We start from the raw sequence: 13459 nt of genomic DNA, 5'->3' as shown, positions 1-13459 counted from the left end.
CACATGCGCACCTGGGGGGGGAGGCGGGGCGCGGCGCGGGGTGTCTCCGGTGGCGGGGCGGCCCCGGCGTTCAGAGCCGGGTGGCGCGGCTGCACGGCGCTGGGCCCCGCTGTCGGGCGCAGCGCGGAGCCGGCCCGGCCCCATGCCGAGCGCCGCCACCGCCGCTGAGCCCCGCCATGGGCGGCTGCGTGGGGCGGCAGCGCCGGGAGCGGCCCGCCGCCGGGAACCCCCGCAAGCGAGCAGGTGAGCGGGGCCGGGCCCGCCGGCACCGTCCCGCCTGGGTACCCCTGGGATCGCGGGCACCGAGGTGGGGGTCCCGTGTGCCCCTGGGGGTGGCGGGAGGAAAGGGGGCACCGGAGGGACACAGCCCGTGGGCGCGGGGAGGGCTGTTCCGTGCGGCCCCGCGGGGGCCGGGCCGTGCCCTCGGGAAATCCCGGGGTGCCGGTCCGGTGTGCGGCCCCAGGAGCGGGCAGGCACCGCCGCGCCCGTCCTGGCGCCCCGGGGGGTTTGCAGGGTCAGGACCGGGGTGCACGGCGCGTCCTGCCCGGCCCCGCCGGTCCCTGGCTCCTCCCGGGTGCTGGCTGGGGGGGGTTGTCCCGGGGAGGCTGCAGAGTGGCGGGTGGCCCCGGTCTGGGCTCGGCAGTGTCCTGCAAGCTGCTGGGTGCCTGCCCGCGCCCCGCCTGTCCCAGGTCAGTGCTGCCGGTACACCGGGGCGCTGCCGGTGGGCACAACCCCGTCCGGGGCTTCGGGAGGTGCCGGGGACCCGGCCGCGGGGCGGGCAGGGAGGGGCTGCGCCGGTCCAGAGAGCAGCGCGGGGGGGTCTGGCGCAGCGCCGCGGCTCCCCGCGGTTACCGGCAGCTGGATACCCGGGTGCCATAAGGTGCCTCCCCGGGATGCTGCCCCGGAGGGTCCCGGAGGCCACGGGGATAGGCACAGCTACCTGCCGGCGGAGGGGACGTGGGCCGGCGGGGTGAATCACGCCTGCCTTCCCCTCGCCCGCCTCCCCGGCCGGTGCGATCGCAGCCGGTAATTACCGTGTTTATGGCAAAGCGGTGGTAGGCGGTGGGAGAGGAGGAGCAGGAAGCGTGTGCCCGGGGACGGGGCTCCCCGGCCCGCAGCTGGGGTGCAGGCAGGCAGGAGGGAGGGTTTCCCGTGGGATGGTGCTCGCTGCTCCTGCGGCACGTGCAGGGTGCTGTGGGTGCCGGGTCCGGCTGTGCCCGCTGCCCGACTGTTCGCTCAGCTCAGTGGGGCTGTGGGGCAATTGCCTCACACCTTGGGGCTGTGGCTGGGGGATCAGATCCAGACATCTGGGTCTGGGTGCTCCCCTTCTGTGCCAGGCAACAGCCGGCTGCAAAGCCTGCACCTCCATCGCCACTGCTCGCTCCCTGCTGAGCTCTCCTGGGGTGGGTCATGGTCCCCTCTGGGTGCCCAGTGCCCCGGCAGCTGCTGCTTTCTCGGCAGCATGTCCTTTCCTGGGGGAGCAGGGCTGTCCCCGGTACTGAGGTGCCCAGGCTGGCTCCTGCCCTCGCTTGCATGGTGCCACCAGCCTATAGGAGCCACTTGACGGGTGGTAGAGGATGAAGCAAGGCTGCAGCTGCCCTTGCCTGCAGTGTGAGGACACAGCCCTGGGCTGGCAGGTCTCAACATGCGAGGACCTGCCGTTGTCGGCGTGGAGGGGTGCTTTGCCTGCCTGCCTCGGCTGCCCCAGGAGCCCTGCCAAGCAGCCTGCCTGCCTGGCTCCTACCGGGGCTCATTGCAACCCCCTGCAGATGGGTCCTGCCAGGGCTCCCCACAGCAGGTGACAGCATTGTCCCCAGGGTGGCTAGCCTGCCGCAGCAGGAGGAGTGGGGAATGCCAGTGGCACACAGCATCCTGGCCCTGCCTGGCCCAGGAGGGGACCAGCCGGCACTGCTGGAAGCAGCGTTGCATGCCATTTGGCTGGTATCTCCTCTGGGGCCAAGCCAGCCTCTAGGACCTGCTGACTGGGGCTGCCGGAGGCTCCAGCTGGGCAGAGAGTGAGCCCCGGGACAGGGGAGTGTCTGGGCTACAGCCTCTTGCCTGGGGGTGCCTGCACCGGGGCACCACGGGGGGGCTGAGCGCAGGCAGGGTGCTGCAGGCACAGGGCAGGAGGCGGGCAGGCTGCTGGCCAGATCCTGTTGGCTCGAGTCCGGGCGCAGCGAGTGGCCGGACCTGTCCGGTGGTGCTGCCGCGGAGAGTTGCACAAGGGGCCAGGAACAGAGCAGCAGGAGGTGATTAGAAGCTGCGGGGCCCAGCTGGGCGGCAGCAATAAATAGATGAGACTTAAGCCCCTGCCTAGCTGGGCAAGGCTGCCGGGCACGCCTGCCCGCACGGGGCAGCCGTGTCCTGTCCCGGCTCCCTGCCATGGCTGGGCCCCGCGGCTCTGATCCTGCAGCCTCCCCTGGGCCAGCCTCTTCCCTTTGCCGCTAGCAGAGCCGGGGGCACGGTGCCGGCTGGAGGTCCCGCCGTGCATGACTGTCCCGGCTGCGAGGATGCGTGCACCAGCCCAGTGGACACAGCAGTGTGGAGATGTGGTCCCAGCCGCGTCCTTCAGCCTGGCCATGGCTGCTGCTCCGCTGCCCTCCCAGGGCACGTGCCACCTCCGACCTTGCTCTGTCCTGCGGCGCTGCAAATCCCTCCTGCCCGGCACCGTGACTGCTGAATCGGCAGCGCTGGATGCAGCCGGCTGCCCTCGCTCCTCTGGGGCTGTGGGCAGGATGCTGCCTGTCAGGGGTGCTCAGCATCCAGCCCTGGGGTAGCTGAGCTCCTGTGCCCCATGGGGACTCCTGGGGTGGGTGCCACGTGTTGTGTACAGCTCTGGGCTGGGTGCTCGCTGGGAGAGCAGGTGCTGTGCTGGCTCCAGTGGTCTTTGACAGGGTGGGACAGGGCTGGTACAAACAAAGGTCCTGTAGTGCCTTGTGTCACCTCACATTTGCCCAGGAAAAGCTGCCTGGGGAACGTGGCTCAGCCCGCAGCTGGCTGTGGTGCCTGTCCCCAGCGGCTGGGGTGTGTGGCATCGCCTTGCCTGGCAGGTCACTGTGCGGGCACAGGCGTCCTTCCTGCCCAGCTGGGACTCCGCATCCCCCGTGTCCCGACCCCGCAGGAAGGGTGCGGGCTGGCCGCCCCAGGGAGAGGGGTGGCAGGAAGGAGCTGTTGTCACTCATTGTCCCCAGCTCAGCTGGGAGTGACAACAGCTCCTTCCTGCCCCACGCTTCCGGCCCAGCCATGGGGCCGACGGGACAGGGCCCTTCCCACGGGGCCGCAGCCTGGTGTAGGGAAGGCAGGGTGGTGTGGGACTGGCATGGGGGTGGCCCAGACCCCTGGGCAGTGCTGGCTGCTGGGGGTCCCTGGGGACATGGCTGGGGGCTGTTTCAGGGAGAGCCAGCTCAGTTCGGCCCATTGCTGGGGCTGCTGCGGGCTGGCAGCCCCCCACCCCAGCGATGCCCTTTGCCCCCCCACCCCGATGCCCTGGATGCTGTGTGCCTGCTGTCTTGCCCACAGCTGGTCCCTGCCATCCTGGGGTGGGCAGAGAGGACAGTGAAGTCTTGCCCTCCCCGTGGCCAGGGCTGCAGCTCAGCCCCTGTAATCCCCTTCCCGCTCCGACTCACCGGCTTATTTCCTGGCTAATTCCCCAAGCTATAAATACTGCTCTGCCTCAAAGGGCCCCACGGCCACCCTGCAGGGCAGGGGCTGGACCCTTATCATGGGGGCAAGAGCCCTTGTCCCTCCTGGGGGCAAAGGATGTCACTTGGAGGGGCAGCTGCTATGGGGCCAGTGGGACCTTAGGCAGGGCTAGCTTTAGCTGAGTTCCCCGTGCCTGCGCTGGGGACTGTCCTGTGCTGGGCAGGGCAGTCCCTTGGACACACTGTGCACAGTGCGAGGGGTCCCCAGGAACCTGTGGGGATGGGGAGGTGGGGGCCTCAGGGCCCAAGGGGGAGCCCCGTCCCTTGGCTGAGCATCCCCCCCCTCCCCAGGCCGCAATGAGCCCCTGAAGAAGGAGCGTCCCAAGTGGAAGAGTGACTACCCCATGACGGACGGGCAGCTGCGCAGCAAGCGGGACGAGTTTTGGGACACGGCACCTGCCTTCGAGGGCCGCAAGGAGATCTGGGATGCTCTGAAGGCAGCTGCCTACGCCGTGGAGGCCAACGACCACAGCCTGGCCCAGGCCATCCTCGATGGAGCCAGCATCACCCTGCCGCACGGTGAGGGACGGCACGGGAGGTTGTGAGTGGGGTGGGTGCTGAGTGCCCCATATCTGGGCACATGGGAGTCCCAGGTTGGAGAGGAGAGGGGTTCCCAGCTGCTGTCCACACAGCTCAGCCCAGCTGAGGGGGGTGAGACAGGCTCTGCCCCACTGCCTGGAGTGGCTCTGTCCCCATTTGGGTGGTCCGTTGGGGTGCCCACCCACAGCATCTCATCCTGCTGTCCCCAGGGTCCCTGACGGAGTGCTACGATGAGCTGGGCAACCGGTACCAGCTGCCTGTCTACTGTCTGGCACCTCCCGTCAACCTGATCCTGGAGCGGAGTGAGGAGGAGGCAGCGGAGCCAGCCGAGCCCCTGCCCAACGCCCGGCGGGAGTTTGCCCTCAAGGTGCGGCTCTCCACTGGCAAGGACCTGCGGCTCAGCGCCAGCATGGGTGACACCATTGGGCAGCTGAAGAAACAGCTGCAGGCGCAGGAGGGCATCGATCTGGCTTGGCAGCGCTGGTTCTTCTCGGGCAAGCTGCTCACCGACCGCACACGGCTGCAGGAGACCAAGATCCAGAAGGATTTTGTTGTTCAAGTGATCATCAACCAGCCCGTGTCACCCAGGAACTGAGCCACCCCTCCACTGGTTGTGGGAAGAGGGCAGAGGGCTTGGGGGGCAGTGGCATCTCTGGGGATGCCCCATGCCATGTCCCAGCCCTGCTGGAGCCGGGGCAGCCCCTGCTTCCCCCCGAGGCAGCCCCCCACCTGGGTGACCCCCCCGGAACATCTGCATGGGGCTGTGCTGCCGCAGTGGCCCCTCTTGGCTGGGGGGACAGGCACATGCTGCGTTTGCTGCAGGAGGTTCGAGACCAAATGTCTCTGGGGCTGTCAGCACGGCCAGAGCCCCACTGCCGGGCTGTGCCGGCAAGGAGAGGCCATGACCCGCTGGGCTCCGGCTCCCCACGGCCAGGAGGTGCCGGGGTGCTGGGCTGGGTGGAGATGTCTCCCCTCTGTACATAGTCTGTATTTATCAATAAAGCCTTTTCATCCTTCCTCTGGCCCCTGGGGCAGGCTGGGAGGGCTGTCACCCACAGCCATGGGAGGTCCCCATGCCTGTCCTACATCCACTCCCATGTTGGGATGAGCACAGGGGGGCCAGGGAGAGCCTGAGTGCCCCAGCTCTGCTCCCTTGTGCCACCCTGACCCTGTCCTGCCAGCCCTGGCTCTTTGCCTGCCTGGACCCTTCCCCAGTGCTGCTGGCATTGTCCCATCGCTGTCCTGGCTGCTTGCTGGTCTGGGATCACCGCCTTGTTCTCCTGGTGCTCCCCTCTGGAGGTTTCAGCTTGTGTCTGCCCTGGGGCCAGGCAGGACAGTCCATGGAGGGGGATGGTCCCAGGACCACCTTAGTGGCCACCATTGCCTGTCCTGGTGAAAACAGCACCTTTCTGCAGCCAGAGGCTGTGGCACCCATGGTGGCCCTGGGAACTGCCCAGGAGGGTGACAGTGATGTGTCCCCATCTGTCCTTCCCCCAGGTCCTGTGCTGGGGGCCGGTGCCCAGCGCATTAACTGTCCCAGCACAGGGCAGCACTGGCCTCATCTTACAAAGGGGGAGAGCAAAGCCCAGGGGGGCTGAACAATGTCCCCGCTGCCGGGAATAGCAGCTGGCTCTGCCCACCGGCCCCACGTGAGGCTGGTCCTGCTGTCAGGCTGCCTGTGCATGGCGGGGGAGGCCGGGCAGCCACCGGGACCCTGGCAGGGCTGCTCAGGACGCTCCGCACCTGAGGTCATCCTCCAAAGTGGCACAGAGGGGCCGCGGCTCCCAGCATCATGTGCTGCCTGCTGCTGGCTGAGAAGTTTGGAGGTGCCCCATCACCTCCCTTTGGGGTGGGCAGAAACCTCTCCTGGGGTGCCAGGGAGCCAATAGGCGCTGCAGCATCTGGTTACATAGGGATGGGGTGATGGGAGCCATGGGGAGCATCCTGGCTACACAGGGTGGGTGGCATGGGCACAGGACCCATGGGATGACCCCTGACCATGTCCCAGCTCCGCTGAGCCTCTCTGGACCAGCTGCCGCAGACTGTGCGCACCCCGGCTCCCCACACCCAGCACGGGGGTCCCAGGCAGCCAGCGGAGGGGGGTGGTGGGTCTCTTTAAGAGGGTGCAGGGCTGGGGAGGTGAGCCAGGGCCACCAGAAAGCAGGAGGGTGAGCTCATGGCAAAGCTGCCCCAGTCATGTGGAACAGCCACAGCTGTCGGTGCCCTTGGGCTGCAGGACAGAGGGGCCGGCGGCATAAAGCCCCACAGCCAGCAGAGCCGCTGGCAGCACCGGGAGCCAGGGCTGGTTGCTCCCTGCCTGCAGTGGTGAGGAGGAGAGGCTGTATCCCGCACGGGGCTGTGCATCGCAGGCAGACATGGAGCTGGAGGTGCAAAGGGCCAAGGAGCTCATTGAGCAGAAGCTGGCAGAGGAGGAGGAGGAGGAGAAGGTGGGTCTGTAGGGCAGGGGGATGTGGCAGGGACCTGCTGTGTGCCATGCCCATCCTTAGCCCCTAGGCACGAGGTGGCTGGCACTGACCCTGCCATCCCGGGGGATGCAGCAAGGTGTCCAAGGGCTTTCGGGGGCATCAGATTCCCAACCCAGAAGCTCTTGCCGAGCAGCAGGGAGGTACCCAGCTTGCTGAGCGGGGCAAGCGGGCAAGTGCAAGCCCGAGGGCTGCCGGGCATCCCCGAGGCCTCAGTGGCGAGCTGCGAGCCATGCCCAGAGCCATCTCCACTGGTGGGCTGGGGATGAAGGCGGTGGGGTGCTCCGTGCCCAGCTGGGAACATACAGCCCCCCCGTGCCCGTGCAGCGATTCAAAGGGGACGGCGTGCGGGAGCCGCCGGCCGTGGAGCGGATGAGCACGCCCGAGCTGGAGGAGGAGAAACACCGTGGCCCCAGGAACCGGGGCCTCGAGGCCGTCAAGGTGAGGTGGGTCAGTGTGCAGGGGGGGCTGGGGGATGGCTGGGCACAGAGAAGGCAAACCGGGTGCTGTGTGTCCCCCCCCAGGGCCAGGAGCGGGTGCGGAAGACCTCAGTGGACCTGCGACGGGAGATCATCGACGTGGGGAGCATCCAGCACCTCATCGAGCTCCGCAAGCAGCGCCGGCAGCGCCGGGAGGAGCGGGCGGCCACCCCCGAGCCCCCCCCGCCTCCAGAGCCCCTGGAGATCGTACGTTGGGGGGGTTCCAGGGCGTGGGAGGGGGGCTGCTGAGACAGGGGCTGGAGCCCCCTTGGGCCAGCCCCTGGGTTACCCGGCCAGCCCCTGGGTTACCCTGTCATTCGGGGACTTCCCCGGGACAACAGGGCAGGGTGTCCCCCATGTTGTCCCCTCTCCCCTGCCCCTGCGATGCCCCAGCCCTGAGCCCGTCCCACTGCCAGGAGGGTCCCGTGGAGCCGGAGACCTTCCTGCGAGCCGCTGTCCAGGGCAAGATGAATGTCATCGAGAAGTTTTTGGCAGATGGCGGCCCCCCCGACACATGTGATGAGGTAGTGTCCCCCACGGCTGCTGGCCACCCCCTGCCTGTCCCCCTGGCACCATGCCCCGCCGTGCCAGCTGGCAGGGGCCGAGACCCCTGCGATGGGGCTGGGGGTACGGCTGGTTGGGCTGGGGGGATGGATCCAGCCACCAACATGGCACCTCGTCCCCCCAGTTCCACCGCACAGCCCTGCACCGCTCCTCGCTGGAGGGACACATGGACATCCTGCAGAAGCTGCTGGACAGCGGGGCCACCGTTGACTTCAGGGACCGGGTGAGGCCGGATCCTGCTCCCAGTTCCATGCCAGCCCAAGCCTCTGGGCATGGTGCAGCCAGAGCAACAGCGGGGTTGGGGTCCCTGCAGTGGGGCAGTGCTGTCCCCACCGCTGAGGTGGCCGCGGGCAGGGCTCTGCCGGCTCAGTCAGAACACGGGGACCTGCTGGGGTGGGGGTCGGACACGGGGTGTGGGTGTCCCCCTCCATGACATGGCTCTGTGTGCCCAGCTGGACTGCACTGCCGTGCACTGGGCCTGCCGGGGTGGGCACCTGGATGCCGTCAAGCTGCTGCAGGACCACGGGGCAGACCTCAACCTGAAGGACAAGGTGTGTGGGGCAGAGACTGGGGGCACAGGGCTGTGCCGGGGGCATGGGCATGCCCCGGGGGGCCAGGGCTGGCCCTGTGTTGGGTTAGCAGGGGTGGGTGCTGATCCCCTCTGGTGTCCATCTCCTCCCCCTCAAGCTGCTCAGCACTCCCCTCCATGTGGCCGCCAGGACCGGGCACCCTGACATCGTGGAGCACCTCATCCACTGCGGGGTGGACATCAACTCCCCGGACAGGGTGAGTGCTGCAGCCGCACAGTAAGGACTGGGGGGGGCAACACAGATCCCCCCCTCCCTTGGTTGACCCCTCTGGGGCTCTCAGCACCTGCAGTGGGGCACATCCGGACACACACACACATCTCTGCCCTGGGGTGCTGGCAGCCGCAGCCAGGGCTGGGGTGGGCACCATCCCCCTTGTCCTCGTGAGGAGGTGGGTGTGCAGGGAGCTGCGGAGCAGTGCTGGGGACAGGTGGGGGGTCCCTCTCCCCAGAGCTGGACCACAGTCCCCAGCCAGGCTGCCTGTCTCGCAGGAAGGTGACACGGCACTGCATGATGCCACACGGCTCAGCCGCTACAAGATCATCAAAATGCTGATCCTGCACGGGGCCGACATGATGGCCAAGAACCAGGTGAGTGGGGGGGACCAGCACTGGGGCCATTTGCTTCCCCACCGTGTCGCACCACCATGGCCCCAGCCTCTCTCTGCCTGCCCTTGCAGGCTGGCAAGACCCCAACAGACCTGGTGCAGCAGTGGCAGGTGGACACGCGCCAGGCGCTGGAGACCAAGGAGCAGGTGCAGGCGGAGACGGAGGTCCCGTGTGACAGTGCTGGGCAGGGACCCGGGACCGGGCTTGACTCCAAGAAGCAGGATCTGGCCGAGCCTCGTCCATGTCAATAAAAGCCAGCAAAGAGCAGCGTTCGGCTCCAGGGGTCTGCGGGGCTGGGCAGCCTGCGCCGGGGGCGATGGGGCTGGGGAAGCAGGGTTATCCGGGGAGCTGCGTTATCTGGCAGCATGGACGTACCCTGCCTCCTGGCACGGGGACTCGAGTGTCGGTCAAGGGTGGAACTCCTTGCTGTGGGATGCTCTGGTTGCTCGCAGTGCTTCAAAGTCCCACCTGGGCAAGCTCAGGGAGGAAAGCTACATCTAGGGCAGCTCAGCCCGGATCCACACTGTGCCGGAGGCTGTGGTTGCGCTGAAGAGCAACACACATACCCCCACCAGGCAGCCACTCTGCGGGGCTGGATGGCTGCTTGTTCTCCTGCCTTCCCGGCTGGAGCCATCCCTGGGGGGACACGCGGCCCCTTTGCAGGCTGGGTCGCTTCTGCTGAGTGCAGTGCTCATTGCTCCCTACCCAGAAATGCTCCCACTCACCCACTTACAGGAGATCCCACACCAACACCCAGAGCAGGCGAACCCTGCCCGCAGCCCCAGGACTCCCCGCAATGCCTGGTCCCTCCCTGGCCCTGCAGCCTGGCCGTGGAGGTGGCAGAGGGATGGCTGCCAGGGCTGGCAAGTGGAAGGGAAAGCGCAGCTGGGGTGGCCGGGGCTCACCCAGAGGGGTGCTGAGCTCCTGTGGCTGGCTCCTGGAGGGGGAGAGAGCACCCTGAGCTCACCCGGTACCACCCCCCTTATTGTCCGCCCCGCCAGGTTGTGGGTCCCTCACGTGCCCCGTCAAACATTAACAGCCCCTCGGCGGGGCAGGCGGCACGGCAGTACCCAGCCACCATGGCGCTCAGCACCCGCCTTGCCTTGCCCCTCCGGCCTGCCCTGGCAGCTCTGCGCCGGGCAGCCGCCAGGCAGCACCGGGGGCTCAGCACCCCCACGGGACCGGGGCACACTCTCGACCTCGGGGGCATCTTCCCGCCCCTCTCCACCCCCTTCTCGCCCATGCAGGAGGTGGACTATGCCCAGCTGGAGGGGAACCTGCGCCGCTACGCCAGCATCCCCTTCCGAGGTAAGTGCTGCCTGCTGCCCCTCTCCATGCAGGCTCCCACCAGACCCCTGCCTGCCGCAGGGGCTGTGCAGCAGCGTGCAGGCAGCCTGCCGCTTCCCAAGTGTGCTCAGCCTCCAGACGGACTTTGCTCTGGGGCTGGCAGCCCCTCAGGTGACCTACCTGGGGCCCTTTGCACGGCAAGTGCCCAGACAGCCCAGGCACACGCGTGTGTCCTTGCACACCCCCGCCACGCTCTGGTGCAGGTTTGCATGCACACTCCACATGCGTGCAGGCTTGGACACGTCCTCCGCACATAGCTGCGGGCTCGCACCTACCCTCCGCACACCCGTGCACACTCACAGAGATCCAGCACCACGGGATGTGTATCTGTTGATTGCCCAGGATAGATGGATGGGAGGAGGGGGGCTGCAGGAAGAGGCTGGGGGTCGCAGGGATGTGCCCCGGGGTCTCCCCTCTTCTGACCAGGCTGTGAGGCCAGGGCTGCAGGGACAGGGACGGGAGAGGGCACACTGTGGGCTGCAGAGCCCTGTCTGGGTGCCCAGGGGCAAGGAAGGGAGAGAGGATGATGGGGACACCCAACCCTCCCTGGCATCCTGGAGCCCTGGATGCTGTGGCAGAGCCTGGCAGCACCGGGCTGCAGCTGGCCTGCCTGTGCCCGTGGTGCTGGCAGGGTCCCAAGGAAGGGGTCTGTGTGCCCCAGCTGGGCACAGGGTGGCACATGTGGGCACCAATAAATGCCTCGCTAGCACTGCTGTGTGGGGCGATCTCTGGGTCTGGAGGTGTGCAGGCGGTGTGTTCAGCCACAGGGTGCGTGCACGGCACATGTGAGGGTGCCTGGGTAAGGGATGGCACCGACGGTTCTCAGTGTTGTGCAGGTGGGCACTGCCATTTTGGGGGCACATACTCACACGTGCCCTTTGTGGGGGACCCCAGGGCTTTGCAGGGCACCCGTGGGAGCCTCCTGGCCCAAGGGGGCTGCTGGATGTGGGCATCGGACTGCTCCGGGTGCCTGGTGCCCACCTGAGAGTGGGGTGCAGAGAGGGCAGGGACGGCCACCCTGTGGGCACCCTGCTCCTGTGCCTGAGCCCTGCCCTTGCGTTTCAGGGCTGGTGGTGCTGGGCTCCAACGGGGAGTACCCCTACCTGGCACCCCGCGAGCGGCTGGAAGTGGTGAGCTGCGTGCGCCGGGCTCTGCCCAGGGACCGCCTGCTGCTGGCCGGCTCTGGCTGCGAATGTGAGTGCCTGCACGGGCAGCGCGGGGGCCAGGTGTATCCCCCGGGGCACCCCTCACCCCTCTGCCTCCTCCCCAGCCACCCAGGCCACCATCGAGCTGACGGTCAGCATGGCAGAGGCGGGGGCTGACGTGGCGCTGGTCGTGACGCCCTGCTACTACCGGGGGGCCATGACCAGCTCTGCCCTGGTCCAGCACTACACAGAGGTGAGCCGTGCCTGGTGCCCACCGGCATCCCTGGCTGGGGCAGTGGGATGGGGAGCACGTCCCACATGTCTCCAATCCACCCCAGCTGCTGAGCAATGCCCGGCTGCCCGCAGGTTGCCGATGCATCCCCCATCCCCGTGCTGCTCTACAGTGTCCCCGCCAACACCGGCCTGGACCTGCCCCTGGAGGCTGTCCTCACCCTGGCTCAGCACCCCAACATCGTCGGGATCAAGGACAGCGGTGGGGACGTGAGTGGGGCAAGGCTTTCCTGGGGCTGGCTGCCACCAAACCCAGCCCTGAGCTGGGAATGGGGAGCTGGGACTTGCAGCCCTTCCCCAGGCCCCAGGGATGCTGCAGGAGCCCCATAGGGGGAGATGGGGTGATGCCCGCCCCGGGACACAGCGTGTCTCTCCCCAGATTACCCGCATGGGGCTGATGGTCCACAAGACGCGGCAGGAGGATTTCCAGGTGCTGGCGGGATCTGCCGGCTTCCTGCTGGCGAGCTATGCCCTGGGTAGGTGCTGCTGCCCCTGCTCAGCTAGGGGCATGGGGTGCTGCCCTGGGGGCATTGGCAGGGACTGGCAGCCAGTCAGGGGGAGGCAGGCAAGGGGTGGTGATGCCCGGGAGGTGCTGGCTGGGCACTGCATGCCGAGCTGGCTGACAACGTGCTGCGCTGTCCCCAGGTGCCTCTGGAGGGGTCTGTGCCCTCGCCAATGTCCTGGGGGCCCCCCTGTGCCAGCTGGACCGCCTGTGCCGTGAGGGACACTGGCAGGAGGCCCGCGACCTGCAGCACCGGCTCATCGAGCCCAACGCGGCGGTGAGTGGGAAGCACCCCCCGGGATCTGCTGGGTGGGGGTACCGGGCCATGTCAGAGCCGGGGGGGTGGTGAAGGACAGGGGTCCTTGGGGGTAGCCCAGGATGGCACAGCACCCGGCTGGCAAGCTGGGCTGGAGGCGGCAGGGTGGGAAATGCCAGCCCTGCCATGCCAGGAACAGCGTGTCCACTGGCAGCGGGCGCCTGCCCGACCCCCTGTGGGAGCCTCGCCGGCTATTTATAGGCAGCGATGGTGGGGAAGAGCTGCTCCTCCCCGCGGCCCTCACCCCACTGCGGGTGCTTCGCTGGGGGGCTGCAGCCACCCCACACCCTGCTCAGCCTTGCAGTCCCGCATGGGGCTGGTGCAGGAGCCCACGGAGCAGGCTGCTCCGTCCCACGGGAGCCCGCAAGCCCCCGTGCCCTCCCTCCCACAGGTCACCCGACGGTTCGGGATCCCTGGGCTGAAGAAGGCCATGGAGTGGTTCGGCTACTATGGGGGTCCTTGCCGTGCACCCCTGGCCCCACTGAGCCCCCCGCAGGTTGAGGAGCTGAGGGGCACCTTCAGCGCCAATGGCTGGTTGTGAGGGGTCACCCCCCTGCCTCTTTCTGCACCTGGAAGGCACAAGAGCCAGCGACCCCGGGAGCTGGGGACATGGCGGGGACACTGGGACGTTGCCAGGAGAAAGCCACCCATTTTGCTCCTTCCTGCTGGACAGGTCTGCCCTGAGCAGAGCAGGTGGGGGGGACACCCAGCACCCTCTGGCCACCCTTGTGTCCCCTGCCCTGGGCATGCACCCGGCCTTGACAGCCCCCGGGGTCCCTCTGTCCCCACCTGGGAAGGGATGGATCCCCGCAGCGTGAGCCAGGAATAAACCTGCTGCCCCTGCTCTGTGTCTGCAGTCCTGCCCGCACCAGAAGCCCCCCACCCGGTCCCTGCTC

General features: G+C 68.0%; 3 protein-coding genes across 3 annotated transcripts; all 3 read left to right on the top strand.

Moving 5' to 3' along the window:
* The first annotated feature begins 159 nt into the window (after window positions 1-159).
* On the top strand, window positions 160-4929 carry UBTD1 (ubiquitin domain containing 1). Its single transcript, XM_068400020.1, has 3 exons — window positions 160-243; window positions 3993-4220; window positions 4451-4929. The coding sequence occupies exons 1-3, from the start codon at window positions 177-179 to the stop codon at window positions 4834-4836; spliced, it is 681 nt and encodes a 226-aa protein (XP_068256121.1). The 5' UTR covers window positions 160-176; the 3' UTR covers window positions 4837-4929.
* A 1592-nt stretch (window positions 4930-6521) lies between these two features.
* ANKRD2 (ankyrin repeat domain 2) lies at window positions 6522-9229 on the top strand. The gene is made up of 9 exons (XM_068399042.1): window positions 6522-6688; window positions 7052-7165; window positions 7249-7410; window positions 7620-7727; window positions 7892-7990; window positions 8220-8318; window positions 8455-8553; window positions 8846-8944; window positions 9034-9229. Exons 1-9 carry the CDS (start codon window positions 6617-6619, stop codon window positions 9211-9213), a joined length of 1032 nt encoding a protein of 343 aa, XP_068255143.1. The 5' UTR covers window positions 6522-6616; the 3' UTR covers window positions 9214-9229.
* An 812-nt stretch (window positions 9230-10041) lies between these two features.
* HOGA1 (4-hydroxy-2-oxoglutarate aldolase 1) lies at window positions 10042-13406 on the top strand. The gene is made up of 7 exons (XM_068399659.1): window positions 10042-10270; window positions 11375-11503; window positions 11580-11707; window positions 11821-11955; window positions 12125-12221; window positions 12391-12524; window positions 12955-13406. The coding sequence occupies exons 1-7, from the start codon at window positions 10042-10044 to the stop codon at window positions 13102-13104; spliced, it is 1002 nt and encodes a 333-aa protein (XP_068255760.1). The 3' UTR covers window positions 13105-13406.
* Window positions 13407-13459: the final 53 nt, after the last annotated feature.

The sequence above is a fragment of the Nyctibius grandis genome, chromosome 4 (assembly GCF_013368605.1).
Source record: "Nyctibius grandis isolate bNycGra1 chromosome 4, bNycGra1.pri, whole genome shotgun sequence".
Taxonomy (NCBI): Eukaryota; Metazoa; Chordata; class Aves; order Nyctibiiformes; family Nyctibiidae; genus Nyctibius; species Nyctibius grandis.
Note: the sequence above shows the minus strand (reverse complement) of the source record. Positions and strands in the feature narration are given on the sequence as shown.